The 20,108-nt window shown below is 34.0% G+C and overlaps 1 protein-coding gene across 1 annotated transcript; it reads left to right on the plus strand.

Moving 5' to 3' along the window:
• Positions 1 to 145: 145 nt before the first annotated feature.
• On the plus strand, positions 146 to 19,878 carry LOC134253874 (uncharacterized). Its single transcript, XM_062736458.1, has 9 exons — positions 146 to 438; positions 6,982 to 7,089; positions 8,029 to 8,056; positions 8,199 to 8,255; positions 8,504 to 8,634; positions 8,723 to 8,776; positions 8,946 to 8,999; positions 15,888 to 16,343; positions 19,268 to 19,878. The coding sequence occupies exons 1-9, from the start codon at positions 201 to 203 to the stop codon at positions 19,876 to 19,878; spliced, it is 1,737 nt and encodes a 578-aa protein (XP_062592442.1). The 5' UTR covers positions 146 to 200.
• The last annotated feature ends 230 nt before the right edge of the window (positions 19,879 to 20,108 follow it).

Here is a 20,108-nt window from a genome sequence, read left to right on the forward strand (position 1 = left end):
CGAAAAATTGCTGAAATGCTACCGATTCAGCGTTTAATATAAAATAATACTTTTATAGATTCTTTTGAAGAGCGGCAGAGGAAAGGTAACTCAGGTAAACGTTGTTTATTTTATTAAAGTATTATTTTACACAATTTACGCACTCAGGTATGCACGTGACTGCATTTTTACATAAATAACCTTTAAAACGACAAGTAATCATGCACGTCTTTCGTTTTCTGTGTCTTCTTCTTTCTCAATCATTGTGTTGTTCAAGTTCTTCTAACCAATTTAAGAGAGTCGAATCGTGTCCAGAAAGCTCCGAACAATGGACAAATCGCGAGCAGATGAAGAATTGTCGGCAATTTAAAGCAACGCCAGATTTCATGTGTGCCGCCATTGAGGGACAACCCGGAATTTTTGGAGAAATATGTACTGTTGTAGGATTATCAACTGCAGGTATGAAAGTTATATATTCTGCTATGAGGTTAGCAGACATTTTAATGAAAGTGATATTCCTACACATATATCATGCATGTCTACTGTTCATGATAATTTATAAAGCCTGAAGACTAAGAACGAAACCGAAAGTAGAATAATATTTTAAAACTTGATGTTTAAAATATTTAATCTTCTTTCGATGAAGTTAATGTAAGAGAATGCATTTGAAATATTGTAGTGCTGTTTTTCATATTATTATATTCAATATGTTTAAAACAATTCTATCAATTTAACAATAGCCTCATATATATATATATATATATATATATATATATATATATATATATATATATATATAAAGCACATTTTACAACAACTCTTAAACTAACATAACTGCCCTAAGTGAAGAAATATTAATATAGAAAGCACAAGGAAATTCACTTTCACATGGATACCCACTTCCACCCCAGCCCGGGGTTGAACTCTCGACCTTCGGAATCTGTCTCCTAGCAGTGTAAGAACAGCGAGCTAGACCGCTCGGCTATCTAGGCAAGTCAAAAAACTTGCTTTCGATGCCGATGGAATTCTCGCGGCGCTGCCCTACACTACACGGTCATTGAGAATAGAAGTGAGATACAGTTATTTGGACATTAGTTTTAACAGAGGATTGTTACCAATACATGTTGTAATGAAATTAATTATTATTTATAAAGCACATTTTACAACAACTCTTAAACTAACATAACTGCCCTAAGTGAAGAAATATTAATATAGAAAGCACAAGGAAATTCACTTTCACATGGATACCCACTTCCACCCCAGCCCGGGGTTGAACTCTCGACCTTCGGAATCTGTCTCCTAGCAGTGTAAGAACAGCGAGCTAGACCGCTCGGCTATCTAGGCAAGTCAAAAAACTTGCTTTCGATGCCGATGGAATTCTCGCGGCGCTGCCCTACACTACACGGTATATATATATATATATATATATATATATATATATATATACTGAAATAATTCTTTTTAATGTCTAACTCAGATCATTCTGAGAGTATTACACTAGCAGCACATGTCCCCTACCGAGATCCCCTATTCTCTAGAGGATGTCATTTTAAAATATCCTGTATATGAAGAAAGTGTTTCTAAATTGAGAATACATTTAGTATTTCGGTAATTACTTGTTTATGAATGCAACGTCAGAAAAACGTGTATGATTGTCATTAGACATACACACGTGTGTGCTTTAGAATTAATCTGAAAAGCCCATTTTACATGGTTAAAAAACAATTTTGTTAAAAGTCAAATTTGATCTGTGATTTGTCACTTAGTTAGAATTATCTAACTGTGTCTCAGACCAAGTCCTCACCACAGTTAGAATGCCTCCCTTTTACTCGCAGTGTAGCAAAAAAAAAATGAATGATGAGAATCGCAGCAAAATGATTTATTAAGAACACAAAAGGATTTGAATTGAAAATAACTACCAAATTAATTAAAACAAACCTTTTTGAGATTGTGTTTGCTTTTAACCTAAAAAAATAATTCACATATAGACGACATTTCAACTAATTTTTTCAACGTCTTCTTGCTTTGTATTTATAAACCATGTTGACATTCGGAACTACATTGCAGCACTAAGTTAGTGAGCATAGGCGTCGGAACCGGGGGGGGGGGGGAGGTGGGGCGGATGGATCCAGAAGTTCATGTGGGGGGGGGTTGTCCCCCTCCCATAGGTGGGGGCGGGAAAATTTTGTTTTAAATGATTCAAAATGATGCATTTTCCAGCATTTTGGGGATACTTTTTGTAGCTTCTTTTAAACCGATAATACCATATTTTTATACCCGCACTTTCTAAAGAAAGTTCGGGTATATTGTTGTTACTTCTGTCCGTCCGTCTGTCACACTTTTCTTCCCTGAACTCCTCCTACATTTTACACAGTAGCTTAATCATCTTTTGGGAGATAGTTGACGGTGTCATGTAGATGTGCAGTAAGGTTTCGGAATTTTGATTTTGATCTGGGGGGTCAAATGGAGGTCGAAAAATGACGTTTTTCATGCAAAAAGCCCCATCTTCCCTGAACTCCTCCTACATTTTACCCAGCAGCCTAATCATCTTTTGGGAGACGGTTGGTGGTGTCATGTAGATGTGCAGTAAGGTTTCAGAATTTTGATTTTAACTTGGGGGTCAAATGGGGGTCGAAAAATGACGTTTTTTATGCAAAAAGCCCCGTATTCACTGAACTCCTCCTACATTTTACCCAGCAGCATAATCATCTTTTTGGAGGTGGTTGGTGGTGTCATGTAGATGTGCAGTAAGGTTTCGGAATTTTGATTTTGCCCCAAATAGGGATCGAAGAATGACGTTTTTTTATGCAAAAAGCCCCGTCTTCCCTGAACTCCTCCTACATTTTACTCAGCAGCCTAATCATCTTTAGGGAGATGGTTGGTGGTGTGATGGAGATGTGCAGTAAGGTTTCGGAATTTGATTTTACCCCAGGGGGTTAAATGGGGGTCAAAAAGCCCTGCCTTCCCTGAACTCCTCCTACATTTTACTCAGTAGCCTAATCATCTTTTGGGAGATGAATGGTGGTGTCATATAGATGTGCAGTAAGGTTTCGGAATTTGGATTTTGCCCCAGGGGGTCACAAAATGATGTTTTTTTTATGCAAAAAGCCCCGTCTTCCCTGAACTTCTCCTACATTTTGCACAGTAGCCCAATCACCTTTATGGAGATGGTTGGTGGTGTCATGGAGATGTGCAGTAAGGTTTCGGAATTTGGATTTTACCCCATGTGGTCAAATGGGGGTCGAAAAAGAACGTTTTTTTTAATGCAAAAAGTCAATTATGAAAGTCCGATCTCTTTTCAATCAAAAGTTATAAGAAATGTAATATTGTTTTAAAAATAGGCTAAACTTCTAGGTCAAGGTCACAGAGTCAAAAGTCATGATATATTTAGAAAAGTTTTTTCACATGTAGTATACATGTATAATTTGAATGCCCTATCTTTTCTCTTTCAAAATGATCAATTTAAAATAATGTTATATTTTGGAAAGTAGGTAAAACTTTAAGGTCAAGGTCATGGGTTCAAGAATCATAATATTTTTAGAAAGTTTTGTGGTAATGTACATGTGAAATATGAAAGCCTTATCTCCTATTATTCAAAAGTTATGACCAAGGTTAAATTTATTGTGACAGATGCACGTACTGTCAATAAGATAGACAGACTGACAGACATATGAGATTTGATGTCCTCTCCCTTTCCCAAAAACGGGGGACAATAATGCCCCCGCTGTTCCTGAGAAAATTTATGATGGAAAAAATCTCCTGCATATTTCTTAATGCAAATCAATATTGTGTTTTTTTATGCCATTTGTTTGTTTGTTGTTAAACAACCCACTCCGGAATTTTTCACTCATATGTTGACACCACCACTTGAAAATAATGAGGACAATCAGATTTGAGGTCAGCATTCATTTTAGGAGTTTTCAACCATTAAGACGTAAGGAGATATTAACTCAATCCTTCACCTCGCCCCTTCCCAGACCCCGGCCTGTTTGTTCATGTATGGTTAATAAAAAGTATACAAATAGTTTAATGTGGTCCATCTCCTTGACTGACTTTCATTCCTAATTCTAGGAGGTTAGGTTGACAAAAATTCATGAATAAAATGTCAAGCATTTATCTTATCATTGATGCACTTTTATTTAATTTATGCAGTCATATTGTGAACATTTCCAGTTCATTAGAAGAGTGGGGATGACCTCAGGGATTCATAATCTTTATACCATTAAATGTACATAACATAATAACACACGAAACAAAATTATGTATTGTCAAATGGAAAAGTTTCCTACTATTTAGGAGTCACATGATCATTTGTCATTACAGGGACAAGGAGTGGATAGGGAGATACCCCTCCCTCTCCCCCTTGAATTTTCAGTTATTTAATAGGACTATAATGTATTCTGAAGCAAATAAAAATGACTTTGGATGCTCTCCACCCTAGAAAACAGACCCCACAATAATTTTTTTTTTTTGGAAATTTTGGTCTGGAAATCCCCCCTCCCTCCCGGAAAAAAGAAAATTCAGGATCGTGTAACAGAATGTAACGTCAACAACGGGGGATAACTCTTCAGAATGTGAAAATCGTCTATTTTAGCATCCAATGACCTTTGATCCTTTAAACTTTAACCTAACCATTTGCATTTCAGACTCTTTTACCCAAATCTATAGGTTCAAAAGCATCACTCAAATTAACATAGATAAACAATGCGACTGTTGGCTGCACCGTTATGGATACAATTATTATATTGGATTTTACTGGACCGAATAAAGTACTGAGTCTTAGGTAGCGCCAGGGGAGAAGAAACTGCCTGATTTGTTTATGGTTGCCATGCCAACACAGCTATGGCAGTGGTCAACTTAATATCAGCATCACATAACTGAAAATACAGACTTGGATTCAGGGAAAGAGAACACAGCAGCTCAATCATGAAGCGCTCTTCTTACTTTGATCACCATAGCGATTCGGTACTTACCGACTGTCATAGGTCCTGTCAACTTCATGAAATATAATCCAATTAAAACACAAAATGAAATAATTCCTACTGATATACATGCAATGATGTGCATACCACACCTCACGTGCAGTGCAATCTAAAAATGATAATGGTAAAACTAGTACTTAAGTTGGGTACGTGACGCAAGCCCATATGTGATGCATGTGTTCAGATACATGTATAGTACGAGAACAAATTTAGAATTATCATTTACAAAAGATATTTTATCTTAACTTTGCCATCTAGACATATTTACAAAAACAGGCAAATGGGGTGTGTGTGTATGTGTGTTGATGGGAGAGGGATGGGGGGAGGGGTGTGTGACTAAGTTGATTAGTTATATATATGGCAGCTTTCGAGGAGGTTTTTGCCTAAACAAATAATAAAAAAGTTTGCACATTTTGAAAAATTCATCAAAGACGCTTTACACTAATTTGACTAATATTATTTGTTGTTGATCTATTTGAGAAAATAGATTTAAAAAGTTTCAATTATGGGCCAAAATTTATATCCCCCTTTTATCAAACCTAATGTACATCATTAATTAAATCCAGTTGTTTAATTTCAGACTGGTAATGAATTAAGAACATGAAATATACCTATAAGAGGCTCATGGGTCACATGGTCACCTGAGCATATTATGCTCAATTTGATGAATACATGTATTATGTAAATTATTGAATTTTTTTACTTTTTTACTTTTTCCTTGGTAAAGCCAGTTTGAAGGTGTGTGCATTTAGAGGCAAGCACCTTAGTGCGGGTATTACTGTCTCATGACAGCATCTAGTTTTTTTAGAATTTGGAAAAATAAAATGTTTTAATTTAATTTAACACAAGACTTTAGACTTTGCTTGAAAAAAATTGTTAAATCTGACAATTTTAGGAATACACGCAGTTAGACATCAAGTTGTCTTTACTTTTAAATGCACCTTCAATTATTTTAGACGTAATCTGTCATGCTGACCTCCAAGATAGAACGGATTTGCAATTTTAAACACTAAAAATTAAAAATTGAATTCTTATCAAAATCCCTAACTAGTGCTTTTCAATTTACTTGAGTATAGTACTGTCAATATGATTAGGAATATAAACACATATGTACAATTAATGATATTTTAAACTGAAGAAAAAATTACATAAACTAAAGAATCTGTCAAAACTATAGGCCTGGGTTCACTAAGCCAACCTGATTTTGAAAAAAAAGTATAAATTTAATTTTTAAAACGAAAACCCTGAATAATAGGCTCATTCAAATGGTTAAAAAAAAACGTGCATTTTATCAGCAAAAGAATATTACTGAGCAGCACCGTAACTAAGCAGAATTTGGATCTTGGTACCTGACTACATGTATTGTACATGAATATGACCTTGTGACTTTACAAGATGCATGGACTACCCTAATCTCTCTGTTGATTACCTGTGTATTGTGTGCGTTCAAGCGGAAAGTGATTTCCTGTTACGTTGTACAGAACAATGGTTTCGTGTTTATTAGAGTCTTATCAATGCAACAGAAAGATAAAATGACACTTGTAAAAAAAATCTATGGGGGGGGGGGGTCCGAACCCCCCAAACCCCAACCCCCCTGAATCCGCCACTGGCTAGGCTACCACTTTCAATTTGCTTCCGACACCTATGGTGAGAATTATCTCCCGTTATTTTCCTTTCCTAAATATTACGTCAATTTATATAACAGTATGCATTCTATCGTTGAACCGGGTCCCAGGACATAAATCATTTTAACGGTAGAACATTCTACCTAATTTGTCACTATAAAGCTACCTAACATGTTTAAAATAATAATTTTAACATTACAATCTCGTTTGGATCATTTAGCTTAGTACGAACCCGATCTTAAACCACACATTGTGGAAAATTAAAAAAAAAATAATTCTGTCCAATATCAGTGAATCGAAACGACATTCAAACTTGATCTGTTTCTGTTTATCTGGCAAACTGAATTATTTCATTTAGGAAATTGTGTAAAAGGTATAACATCTCGGTTTTGTAGGTAAATGTGCAGTGTTAGATGCTGATACGTATAATTTAAACTTCATCTCATGCGATGCGTCTCCGGGCTGCCCAACAACAGCATACAGAGCCTCAGACATTTATAAATGTAAGTATTTATGTATAAGTATATGTAATTATACTAATTTTGTCTTCTTTTACATAAGTATAATTCGTTTAAATTCTTTCTTGTTTTTTTTTTTGTTTTTTTTTCATGATAACGTCGGTTAACATTATAGTAACTCACAAGACAATTTAGTTGCAATATTATCAGCTAGCGTTTGATTCTATCTAAGGTATGTAATACGAATTTTAAATTATCATAAACCAAAGTAAAATACGCGAAAAAGTCTACCAATTAGAACTTGATAAAGACTTTTATTATCATTGGGAACATCGCATAGCGTACTTTTTGGCTCAAATTATATTTTAATTTCGTTTTTAATGGACTCATCTTCATTCACTGTCATTTACAGGTATTTGTAGACTAGTGTTAGTATTGCAACGGAAGCTCATTAATCAATCGTAGGCTGCATGACGGTCAAACAATTGTATTCTGTTTTATGTATTCTTCGAGAATTTTAATGTAGAAATACCAATAATGTACTGACGAAGGGCTTCAAATTAAGACCTTTACTCGGCAATAATGCCATTGAGCACTGAGGGTTCTTTTCTGGCCAATAGCCATCGTTAGATCGGACCTCTGTTTTTTAATGTCATCCGAAGGACCCGCAACTTTAGGTGCCGAGCGCTTGGCGAAGGAACAGTTGCGACATAGTTTTATTGACTTAGGGCAGTCACGGCCGGGAATCGAACACACGGCCCTTCGATCACGGAACAAGAGCTGTACCGACGGGTGACGGTCGAAATTTCAAGACGACGTCTATTGTATCTTTGCTGATTAAAAAAAAATTTGACTAACTTTTTCTTTTGACAAATATTAAAACATTTATTCTGTGACGGCTGTGACTTATGAGCCTTCTACAACGTACATTTATAGTTATTGAAGTCTTTACAGTTTATTTAACGAGTAATTCATTTTTTACAGATCAGGCATGCTTTGAAAACTTTTACAGGTAATATTTGAACTACATGCACAATTATAATTCATACCTTACTTATCATAAAAACATTCTTTAAATAATGAGTTAAAGATGGAATAAAAAATCCATTGACTAGATTACAGCTTACAACCTTTGTGTAAATTTTCTTTTTCAGGGTTGAGACAACGACATCCAATAAAGCATCAATCACTCTGCATGTGAATGGAAACACGCAAGTTTTTCCAATAGAAAACAGCTTTGCTAGACTATATATTTATCTTTAAGAAGAACTTTTTTTGTAAAACGCATGAGATTGTTTATTTTATAAAGATAGCAATTAACTTGGTATATATTAATCATTAACATTTGCAATATAATGAATTAAATCATTTTTAATTTTAAGAGTTTTATAGATATATTTGTTTCAGAAATGCTTTGTGTGTTTTTAGATGACAATGAGAAAATGTTTTCTTTTTGTAGTACAATAGGCGATTCTACATCCAACGAGAAGAATACTGTCACAGTTGTTATTGTGACTTTAATCATAAATGTGTTAATACTTTCATTTTTTATCATTTTATTCTGGGTTCGAAAGAAGAGAAAGGAGACAGGTAGATATTGATTACAATTTAAACAACCTGATTTTGAACTAAATGTTGCTAACTTTTCTGTTATGATTATATATTTTGTCTTGTACAGAACATTCAAAGCCCTTTGAGATCGCAACATTTCTGGATCCGAAAAAAGATGCAGGTAGTTATTTCTCATTTAGTACTGCGAATGTGATTGCACTTATGGGAGACAGGTAGATATTGATTAAAATTTAAAGATCCATGATTTTGAACTAAATGTTGAAATATTTTCTGTTCCGATTATACGATACTTTTCACATCAGTAATACATATATTTCTGTCTTGTATAGAAAACTCCAAATCCTACGAGATCGTAACATGTCTGGATCCGAAGATAGATGCAGGTAGTTATTTCTCATTTAGTACTTCGAATGTGATTTGCACTTATGAGAGAAAACTTGGTGTTATCACTTTTTTTTAGCTCACGTGAGCTGAAAGTTCAAGTGAGCTTTTCTGATCACCCAATCTCTGTCCTTCTGTAAACTTTTCACATTTTCAACTTCTTCTCAAAAACCACTGAGACAATTTTAACCAAACTTGGTACAAAGCATCCTTGAGTGAAGGGGAATTTAAATTGTTAAAATCAAAGGCTAATCTCCCTTCCAAGAGGAGATGATCAAACAAGAGGCCCACGGGCCTTATAGGTCACCTGAGTATCATGTAACAACTTTCCAGCAATTGTATTTGGTTCGTGTTTTAATCCAAAGCCATGAAATTCACAAATTTTGAAGCAGGCACCATTGCTTATCAAAGGGCAGATTTCAAAGCATTAATTTATTTTAGTCAAAGTACCCCCCTGGTACCCCTGACCCAGCGGCCCTGAAATTATCTATTTTGAAAGAGGCCCCTTCTTCATTATAAGGCCAGCATTTTTTTATGTTTAGGTTTAGTTATGAAATGAGAATAAAAAAAGTCCCGAAGGAGAAGGAAATAAATTTTTTTTTTGATAAATCTATTATTAACATTTGTACATTCTTTTTTTATGCTATTCTACTAGGCTCCTTACCACTGGACACATAATGCTTACAAATAGGAAAGTAGAACATTTAATTGCTTATTTCATCATCTGCCAGTTTGGGCCAGTTATATAAATTTTGTGATGTTGGTCAAAATATATTTTAAAAAAACAATTCTTTAAAAGTCTTTCAATATATCTTCATTTTTAGCTCTACTGGTCAGAGACCAGAAGAGCTTATGCGATAGTAATGCGTCCGGCGTCCGTCCGTCTGTCCGTCTGTCTGTAAACAATTTTTCAAAATGCTACTCCTCCTACAGTTTTGGTCTAATTTCAATATAACTTGGCACACAAGTAGACTACACTAAGATACATAATTCTGTGTATCGGTTTTTGAGTTCGATGAACGGTGTTGCCGTGGTTACAAAAATAGAAATTTCTGTGAAATTCTTTCAAAATGCTACTCCTCCTACAGTTTTGGTCTGATTTCAGTATAACTTGGCACACAAGTAGACTACACTAAGATACATAATTCTGTATATCGGTTTTTGATTTCGATGAACGGTGTTGCCGTGGTTACTAAAAATAGAAATTTCTGTGAAATTGTTTCAAAATGCTACTCCTCCTACAGTTTTATTCTGATTTCAGTATAACTTGGCACACAAGTAGACTACACTAAGATACATAATTCTGTGTATCGGTTTTTGATTTCGATGAACGGTGTTGCCGTGGTTACTAAAAATAGAAATTTCTGTGAAATTCTTTCAAAATGCTACTCCTCCTACAGTTTTGATCTGATTTCAGTATAATTTGGCACACAAGTAGAATACACTAAGATACATAAATCTGTATATCTGTTTTTGTTGGTGTTGCCGTGGTTACTAAAAATAGAAATATCTGTAAAATTGTTTCAAAATGCTACTCCTCCTACAGTTTTGGTCTGATTTCAATATAACTTGGCACACAAGTAGAATACACTAAGATACATAATTCTGTATATCAAATTTTAATTTTGATGAACTGTGTTGCCGTGGTTACTAAAAATTGAAATGTCTGTAAAATTGTTTCAAAATGCTACTCCTCCTACAGTTTTGGTCTGATTTCAATATAACTTGGCACACAAGTAGACTACACTAAGAACATAAAGAGACTTTATCAACGATCATTATTCTATATATTGCTGTTGTAAAGTTTCAAATCCCAGCTGCTTAAGTACTCTTCTCTTCCTTTGCTATAAGTTCAAACCAGTAGAGCTTCAGTCTCGACAGAGACTTCTGGTTTAAAAATGTGTTAGGTAAATGTATAGACATTGTTCTAAAATTTACTTGTTGCCTAAAATTATAATTCCTATCATAAAACAGAAAGGGAGTATTGGGGAGTAGGGTGAACATTTTTTCAATTAAGTTAAGTGTAAAATAATTTTTCTGGCTTATACAAATGATACTACATGCCTGTATATATTTGTATATTCTTGCCTTTTAATAGTTGAATTTTTTGTTTTATTTCTTCAGGTTATTGTTTATTTCTTCCTCAAATGGACTTAACTTCTCCCAATAGTTTTATTCATTACATCTGATGCATAAGCAACCCTTTTCTGAAGAATGATGCTTAGACTGTAAGCTATAACAGAGTCCTAAACAATGTCGCTGGCAATATGCAATAGCTACCACAGGCAGTTTAAAACCTGGGGGACGAAAATAATTAACAGACAGATACTTTTGAAACGAATACATAATTATCTCACCAGCATGTCATTGTGCAACAAAGTCGTCAGCATTTTATTTGTCCTTTGAATGGGTGAAACGTTTTGAATGGCACTCGTATCGATGAATTTTACACTAAATCAAGTTATCTTCTCAGATCTAGCTTTATTTACCCGCCGTTTCATCTTAAAACCGGAAGTGCGAGTTCGTAAACTTGAAATCTCGATCCCGACTCAAATTTGATATCGGAAAGAAAAAAAATTGTTTTATTTTTTTCTGAAAATTCAAAACCTTGAGCGGAGGGTTTGTAAAACTGAAAATAAAATAACTCCTGCCCTTAAACATGTAATTAGATCATTAGTATATTAACCAGGAGCAAAGGATAAGATGTTCAAAGAATACATGCATTTCACTACATAATCATTAGAGCCCCACCTTAAAACAAGAACCCCTGACCCTGGGGCCATAAAATTCAAAATTTTGGTAGAGGCACTCTTGCACATCATAACTATGTACTTAGTTAGTTTATTTAATCCCCAGGAGCAGAGAAGAAGATTTTCAAAGAATTCATGTATATTTCACTATATAATCAATAGAGCCCCGCCCTAACACCAGAACCCCTGACCCCAGGGCCATGAATTTCACAATTTTGGTAGAGGCACTCTTGCTCATCATAACTATGTACTTAGTTGGTTTATTTAATACCCAGGAGCAGAGAAGAAGATTTTCAATGAAATATTGCATTTTCACTACCTACTTATTTAGCCCCGCCCTAGCACTAGAACCCCTGACCCCAGGGCCATGAATTTCACAATTTTGGTAGAGGACTCATTGCTGATTACAATCATGCAAACAGTTTGACTGCGTGATGTCCAGGAGTAAAGAAGATTTTTAAAGATTGCATTAATTTAAGTGGTTTTGGCCACACCCCTCAGGCCCCCGGGGGGGGGGGGGCAGGGATCATGAAATTCACAATTTTTGTTTCCCTTCACCAATAGATGCTTTGTGCCAAATTTGGTTGAAATTGGTTCAGTGGTTGCAGAGAAGAAGCTGAAAATGTTCAAATGTTAACGCACGACGCACAACGCACGACGACGGACGAAAACGGATAGCAATAGGTCACCTGAGTTTACTCAGGTGACCTAAAAAAGAAAGTCTTATCAAGAACCACTGCACAGCACTGTTAAGGCTGTAAAAAGGGGGCGAGACCTAATTTATACGGGGAATCTTTGCTGTGACATCACACAAACAAGAGGCTCGTGGGCCACATCACTCACCTGAGAAGCTTCGACAATGTTATTCTTAACCAGATTTCATCCTTGTAATACCCATTCTGACCCTATTGTATCCCACGGGTCATAATTTGGACAATTTAAAATCTACATTACCCCAGGATGCTTCCACATAAGTTTCAACTTTCCTGGTCAAATAATTGAGAACAAGATTTTTAAAGTGCCCCCCCCCCTATATATTTCTATGTAAAACTTTGATTCCTCATTGTGGCCCCACCCAACCCCCGGGGGGTCATGATTTGAACCATTTAGAATCTACACTATTCCAGAATGCTTCCACCTCAGCTTTTCTGGCCATGTGGTTATTGAGAGGAAGATTTTAAAAGATTTTTCCTATATATTTCTATGTAAAACTTTGATTCCCTATTGTGGCCCCGCCCAATCCCCGGGGTCATGATTTGAACAATTTAGAATCTACATTACCCCAGGATGCTTCAACATAAGTTTCAGCTATTCTGGCCCAGTGGTTCTTGAGAAGAAGACTTTTAAAGTTTTTTCATATATATTTCTTCGTTAAATCTTGATTCCAATTGTGGCCCCGCCCTACCCCCGGGGATCATGATTTGAACAATTTAGAATCTACACTACCCCAGGATGCTTCTACATAAGTTTCAGCTTTTCTGGCCCAGTGGTTCTTGAGAAGAAGATTTTTAAAGTTTTTGCCTATACATTTCTATGCAAAACTTTGATTCCTCATTGTGGCCCCGCCCTACCCCCGGGGGTCATGATTTGAACAATTTAGAATCTACACTACCCTAGGATGCTTCCACACAAGTTTCAGATTTTATGGCCCAGTGGTTCTTGAGAAGATTTTTTAATGACCCCACCCCATTTTTGTCTTTTCTTGATTATCTCCGCTTGTGAGAGGACCTGGCCCTTCATTTTTACTATTTAAATTTCCCTTCACCCAAAGATGCTTTGTACTAAGTTTGTTTAAAATTGGCCCGATGGTTCTTGAGAAGAAGTCAAAAATGTGAAAAGTTTACAGACGGACAGACAGACAGACAGACAGACGACGGACAAAATGTGATCAGAAAAGCTCACTTGAGCCTTCGGCTCAGGTGAGCTAAAAATAGTTATTCCAGAAAATGAAATAATTTGCAATTTTAAACCGTATTAAAAATATTAAACAACATCAGAACCTATCAATGCATTAAAAATAGTTGCTAGTTAAACCCCACACAACAGTTTATAAACAAATCACTAATCGCGGTAAACTTGTCGTTTAAAAATGACGTACTAGTATTTTATATGCTGTGAGAGACAGATCAAGTAATTTTATAAGTAATTTTTTTACAGTGAAAAATGCATTTTATTATTAAACAGAATATTATTTACAGATTTGAGATAGGCCATTAATACCAGTGTTAAACCTTTGTTTTGTGCCATTTTTCAATAAGTATCGAGAGAATATATATAATTGATTTTACCGTGTTTTTTGTACAGATTTGTTTAACGTGTGGCTTATTAAATCGCATTTTCGCAAGGGCATACACTTAATAGATCGTAGCCATTTTTAAAATATAAATTTAGGATATTTTAATAGGCGCTTGGGTTAAGGATACTGCATATTTTCTATATAATGTATTCTCGAGGAAATTCGAATTATACCCGTAATATTTTTTTTCAGTGCGCAGTGTATATTTTTAACACTTTATTTTTTTTTTCAAACAAAATAATGCCATATCAGGTTGCTAAGTCTAGCTGTTTGGCTCTTTGTTGACTTGGCTTTTTAATTATTTAAATTTGGGGCCTTGTAAAAATTGAATTATCTGTCCCTGGTACGTATCGTCAAATAAGTAAGAAAAAGCATTGACTTCTTAAAGTTCTCTTAAATACATATATATAAAAATAACTGAAACAAACTACGTTGAACAATTATTTATTTTATTCTGTCAAGGTGGAAAAAGGGCCAAGCACGGCCCGTAGTCGATTGGATTTCTTAACTTGAATACTCCGGATACTGAATCAGTCGCGTCAAGATTTACGAAATGACGTCACATCGACAAGTGCATTGAGATCAGTGACTTGTTTATAACTTGTTATGTGGGATTTAACTAATGAAAAAACAGCATGATGTAGTAAGTTTTTATTTAGTAGTTTAATGGTGTCCTACGAATTAAAATAGCAAATCACTTCATTTTGTGGTATTTTTAAGAATTGTTGGTTTTGTATGATGTCATAGTTGAGTTTTCTCGTACAAATTAGGCTTCACCCCCTTTTTGTAACCTTAGCAGCGCTGAGATGCTTTTTTTGTGTAGTGCGTCATCAAAAAATGGTGTAATGAGCCTCCTATAACTTTTAATTTTAACTAGGTTTATCCTTGCAATATTGAAATTTGTTTATTACTTGTACCTCCATTCAGTACACATAATATATGCATTTATCTTGTGACTCCCCATTGATGGGACCAAACTTTATTCAGTACAGAGTGGGTATACTAAATTACTCCAATAAGTATTTAAGTTGTAACGGCCTTATAAATAAAGAAATTCAGTTTTAAAAAGTTCCCTTTTTTGCACGTCTATATTCCATTGATTTCGTCATAGTAAACATTAAGTTAACAATGATTAACAATGTTGTATTTTTATACTTGTTCTTCATTATTATAAGTCTTTAGAAGCGAACTGTGTCATTTTAGATTGTATGGTAGTGATTGATACATCGACAAAATACTGGCTTGAGTTAAGAACCCTCTCTACACTGCACACTTAAGAGTTCTGATTCTATGGTAATTTGCTGCAGTTAGAGTGATCTGCACTTAGATCTAGAATAAATAGAAATTTATATATAAAAATAGAAAAAAAAAACATTTTGAAAGGCCAATGGCAAGATGAATTAATTGAACATATTATCATACATGTATTTTCCCCGAGAAAGTAAACAGCAATTATTTCTGTTCACTGAATACTGTGTTGTGTTTGAACATTTTTCTTGGGGGTAAATGCCACGTACCATATATTGAAAATTGAATATATAACCTCAATAATTACACATTTTTTCAATATAATTTTCTCAATTTTTATAAAAACATTTTTCACTGGTGTAGAGAGGGTCCTTAAGAACCTTGTGGTAAAAATAAGTAGGAGGTGTATATGGAAGAAGTGACCTGAATACTCATACAAGAATCAAATGCACGAATCATCGTCCGATATTGCTTTTGACCTGTCTCTTCAAGTAATATGTGAATTTTATATTGAATACACCGTTTTAAGGTCTATCTTTCTTTCATTTTCATACTTTCATATATTATAACAATTCTTTGTGTGTCGTTTTTTGTAGATAAAGATACAGCAGAGGCATTTAAATATATTACTACATTGGCAAACTATATCCGATATCGTCTTGTCGCTTTGTGTGATGAAACCAACCTCAGAAATAAATTGCTACTTCATTCAGAATCCCTTAAACAAAATTTTGATGAAAAAACGATTACTCAATTGATGTCTTCCAGTTTAGATGAGCTGATGAAGTCCAGTCTGAATATAATTTACATGCTGCTGACTAATTTTTGTAACATTCCAACTCCTCGTCGAGGCTGGGGGTACAGGCCTGATGACGATGATGAGTCTCTGGGAGCTGATATTGAAAGAATTAGAACCTTTATTAATGAATACGTGGATACCAGAAGTTGCTTTTTAAAGGAGATGAAGATGGTGAAAGAAAGATTGCTTTCGAAATACGAGAAAATTGAATTGGATATGGACTTTGATTTAAGCCACGAGCAGAAAATCAATTGTTAGTATCTAAATTAAAATTCTTATTTGTGACACTATATAACTTCTTATTTCATGCAGAAACATACTTCTAAAAGTTGAACTATAAGATTACATTGAATACATTTCGATTAAAAATCGTACGACTTTTATAGAGTTTCGAAAAAACAACAAACATCTTTACCAAGTTTGTTAAAAAGTATAATTTATATGTGATACATGGTACGTAGTTTGATGAAGAAAAAAGGTTAAAATTTGTTAAAAATTCGATTTTAAACATTTACTGACTGTGTTCGAGGGCAACATGCGTTTTGTCGGACCCAAGAATCAAACTGGTAACCCCCTAACAAAAAATACTATAGTTATTAACTATAGTTTACTATAGTTAACTATATTTATAACTTTGACATTTTGAAAACTTTGGTTAACTAAAGTGATCACTTTGACACTTTGAAAAACTTTATCGAAAACTTTGACACTTTGTAAAACTTTGACTCTTTGAAAAACTTTGGCGAAAACTTTGACACTTTGAAAAACTTTATCAAAAACTTGACACTTTGAAAAAGCTTTATCGAAAACTTTGACACTTTGAAAAACTTTGACACTTTGAAAAACTTTATTGAAAACTTTGACACTTTGAAAAAAAACTTTATAAAAAAAACTTTCAAACTTTGAAAAAAACTCTATCGAAAACTTTGACAATTTGAAAAACTTTATTGAAAACTTTGACACTTTGACACTTTGAAAAAACTTTGGCGAAAACTTTGACACTTTGAAAAACTTTGGCGAAAACTTTGACACATTTAAAATCTTAATCAAAAACGTTGACACTTTGAAAAAAATTATCGAAATTTTGACACTTTGAAAAACTTTTGCCAAAATTTTGACACTTTGAAAAACTTGATCAAAAACTTTGACACTTTGAAAAACTTTATTGAAAACTTTGACACTTTGAAAAACTTTATCGAAAACTTTGACACTTTGAAAAACTTTATCGAAAACTTTGACACTTTGAACAACTTTATCGAAAACTTTGACACTTTGAAAAACTTTGGCTAAAACTTTGACACTTTGAAAAACTTTATCGAAAACTTTGACACTTTGAAAAACTTTGGCGAAAACTTTGACACTTTGAAAATCTTTGGCAAAAACTTTGACACTTTGAAAATCTTAGGCAAAAACTTTGACACTTTGAAAAACTTTGGTGATAACTTTGACACTTTGAAAAACTTTGGTGAAAACTTTGACAACACTTTAAAAAATTTATCGAAAACTTTGAAAAACTTTGGCAAAAACTTTGACACTTTGAAAAACTTTGGTGAAAACTTTGACACTTTGAAAAACTTGATCAAAAACTTTGACACTTTGAAAAACTTTATTGAAAACTTGACATTTTGAAAAACTTTATCGAAAACTTTGACACTTTAAATCTCTTAGGCGAAAACTTTGACACTTTGAAAAACTTTGACACTATGATAAACTTTGGCGAAAACTTTGACACTTTGAAAGACTTTGGTGAAAACTTTGACACTTTTGAAAAACTTTGTCAAAAACTTTGACACTTTGAAAAACTTTGATGAAAACTTTGACACTTTGAAAAACTTTGGCGAAAACTTTGACACTTTGAAAAACTTTGGCGAAAACTTTGACACTTTGAACAACTTTATCGAAAACTTTGACACTTTGAAAAACTTTATCGAAAACTTTGACACTTTGAAAAACTTCATCGAAAACTTTGACACTTTGAAAAACTTTGGCGAAAACTTTGACAATTTGAAAAACTTTATCGAAAACTTTGACACTTTGAAAAACTTTGGCGAAAACTTTGACACTTTGAAAATCTTTGGCAAAAACTTTGACACTTTGAAAAACTTTGGCGAAAACTTCGACACTTTGAAAAACTTTGGTGAAAACTTGGACACTTTGAAAAACTTTGGTGAAAACTTTGACACTTTAAAAAATTTATCGAAAACTTTGAAAAACTTTGGCAAAAACTTTGACACTTTGAAAAACTTTGGTGAAAACTTTGACACTTTGAAAAACTTGATCAAAAACTTTGACACTTTGAAAAACTTTATTGAAAACTTGACATTTTGAAAAACTTTATCGAAAACTTTGACACTTTAAATCTCTTAGGCGGAAACTTTGACACTTTGAAAAACTTTGACACTTTGATAAACTTTGGCGAAAACTTTGACACTTTGAAAGACTTTGGTGAAAACTTTGACACTTTTGAAAAACTTTATCAAAAACTTTGACACTTTGAAAAACTTTGATGAAAACTTTGACACTTTGGAAAACTTTGGCGAAAACTTTGACACTTTGGAAAACTTTGACACTTTGAAAAACTTTCGCGAAAACTTTGACACTTTGAAAAACTTTGACGAAAACTTTGACACTTTGATTTACTATAGTTAACCATAGTAAACTATAGTTAACAATAGTTTGTTTTTGTTTGGGTGGCCTCAGGCAGACAGCTTGGTTCGAGGGTCGACAAAACGCAGTTTGCCTGAGAACACAATCAATCTTTTGTTATACCTTTTTAATATTTTTTGACATATCTTAAACCGTTTTCCGTGATGTATCTTCAGTTCCTTCACTGTTGAACACGAACGAATGCAAATGATTAAGCTTCGCCATTGTGTGACGAAAGCGGTCCAACATCTTATCGACTGGTCCAACATCTCGACAGTCAAACATCGATTTTTATTTATGCCCGCCCAGTAAAACATTAAAAATGTTGGACTTTTTCCATATTGATTTATACTGAAACACATTTTTAACGGTATAACAAAAATATTACTAGATAAGCTTCATTTACATTGGATTGTTTAAGATATTTTTGGCTGTTACTTGCTCGACATTGTTTTTATTTCCAATATTTCTTTTAATCATTGTGAAAGATGTATCAAAAACAGATCTATTCATCGGAAATATCTATTTTAGATGTTAAAATCAAACCAGATTGCATAGAAGACGACGGAATTGTCGTGACCAAAGCTATTGAAGAGATTTTAAAACATCTCGATTCAAAGGGAATCGCAATCTGTGTGGGATCCATTGGGTGTGGAAAGACAACTGCTTTAGATTATGTATCAAAGAAGTACAAAGAAGAAGGATGGCAGATTGAATGTTGTGACAATTTCAATTTTGTAGAAAAATCACGTATTGATGCTGCGCTTACAACAAGGAAAACGGTTCTTTTTTGTGATAATCTATTCGGAACTTTCGGATGCCAGGTGTTTTCCAAACAAGTATTCAGAGATTTTGAATATGTTATTCGTACATTGTTAAATCAAGATAAAAATAAACTTAAAATACTTCTTGGTATCCATGTTCATGTTTTGGATGAAATCAATAGAATCGGGTGTGGCAGTACCCTCCAAGATAAAAGTAGGATTATAGAATTGGACAATCTTTCAAAATCGGAAATACTTCACATTTATCAATTACAGCAAAGAAGTAGTAATTGTAACCAACTACCTACGTCATACACGGATGTACTGGATTTTCTTGAATATAGTTCCGATTCTATTGGAAAACCATTTAGACCTTAATGATTTCAACACTACCTGATGAAATGGAACGCAAAGCAATTTGCAACCAACCATTAGAAAAACTAATTGACCACTTTAAAAAGTTGTTTAATAGGGATCCAGATGCCTTTTTCTCGCTCGTGTTTATCATGTGTGTAATGGTTTACAACAAGGACAAAGACATTGATGGTTCGGTGTCTGCTACAATTGGTGCTAATCTTGATAAAAATACTATTGACCATTATCTGAAG

Source organism: Saccostrea cucullata, unplaced genomic scaffold (assembly GCF_032062105.1).
Source record: "Saccostrea cucullata isolate Sc308-1 unplaced genomic scaffold, CSIRO_AGI_Scuc_v1 ctg3906, whole genome shotgun sequence".
NCBI lineage: Eukaryota > Metazoa > Mollusca > Bivalvia > Ostreida > Ostreidae > Saccostrea > Saccostrea cuccullata.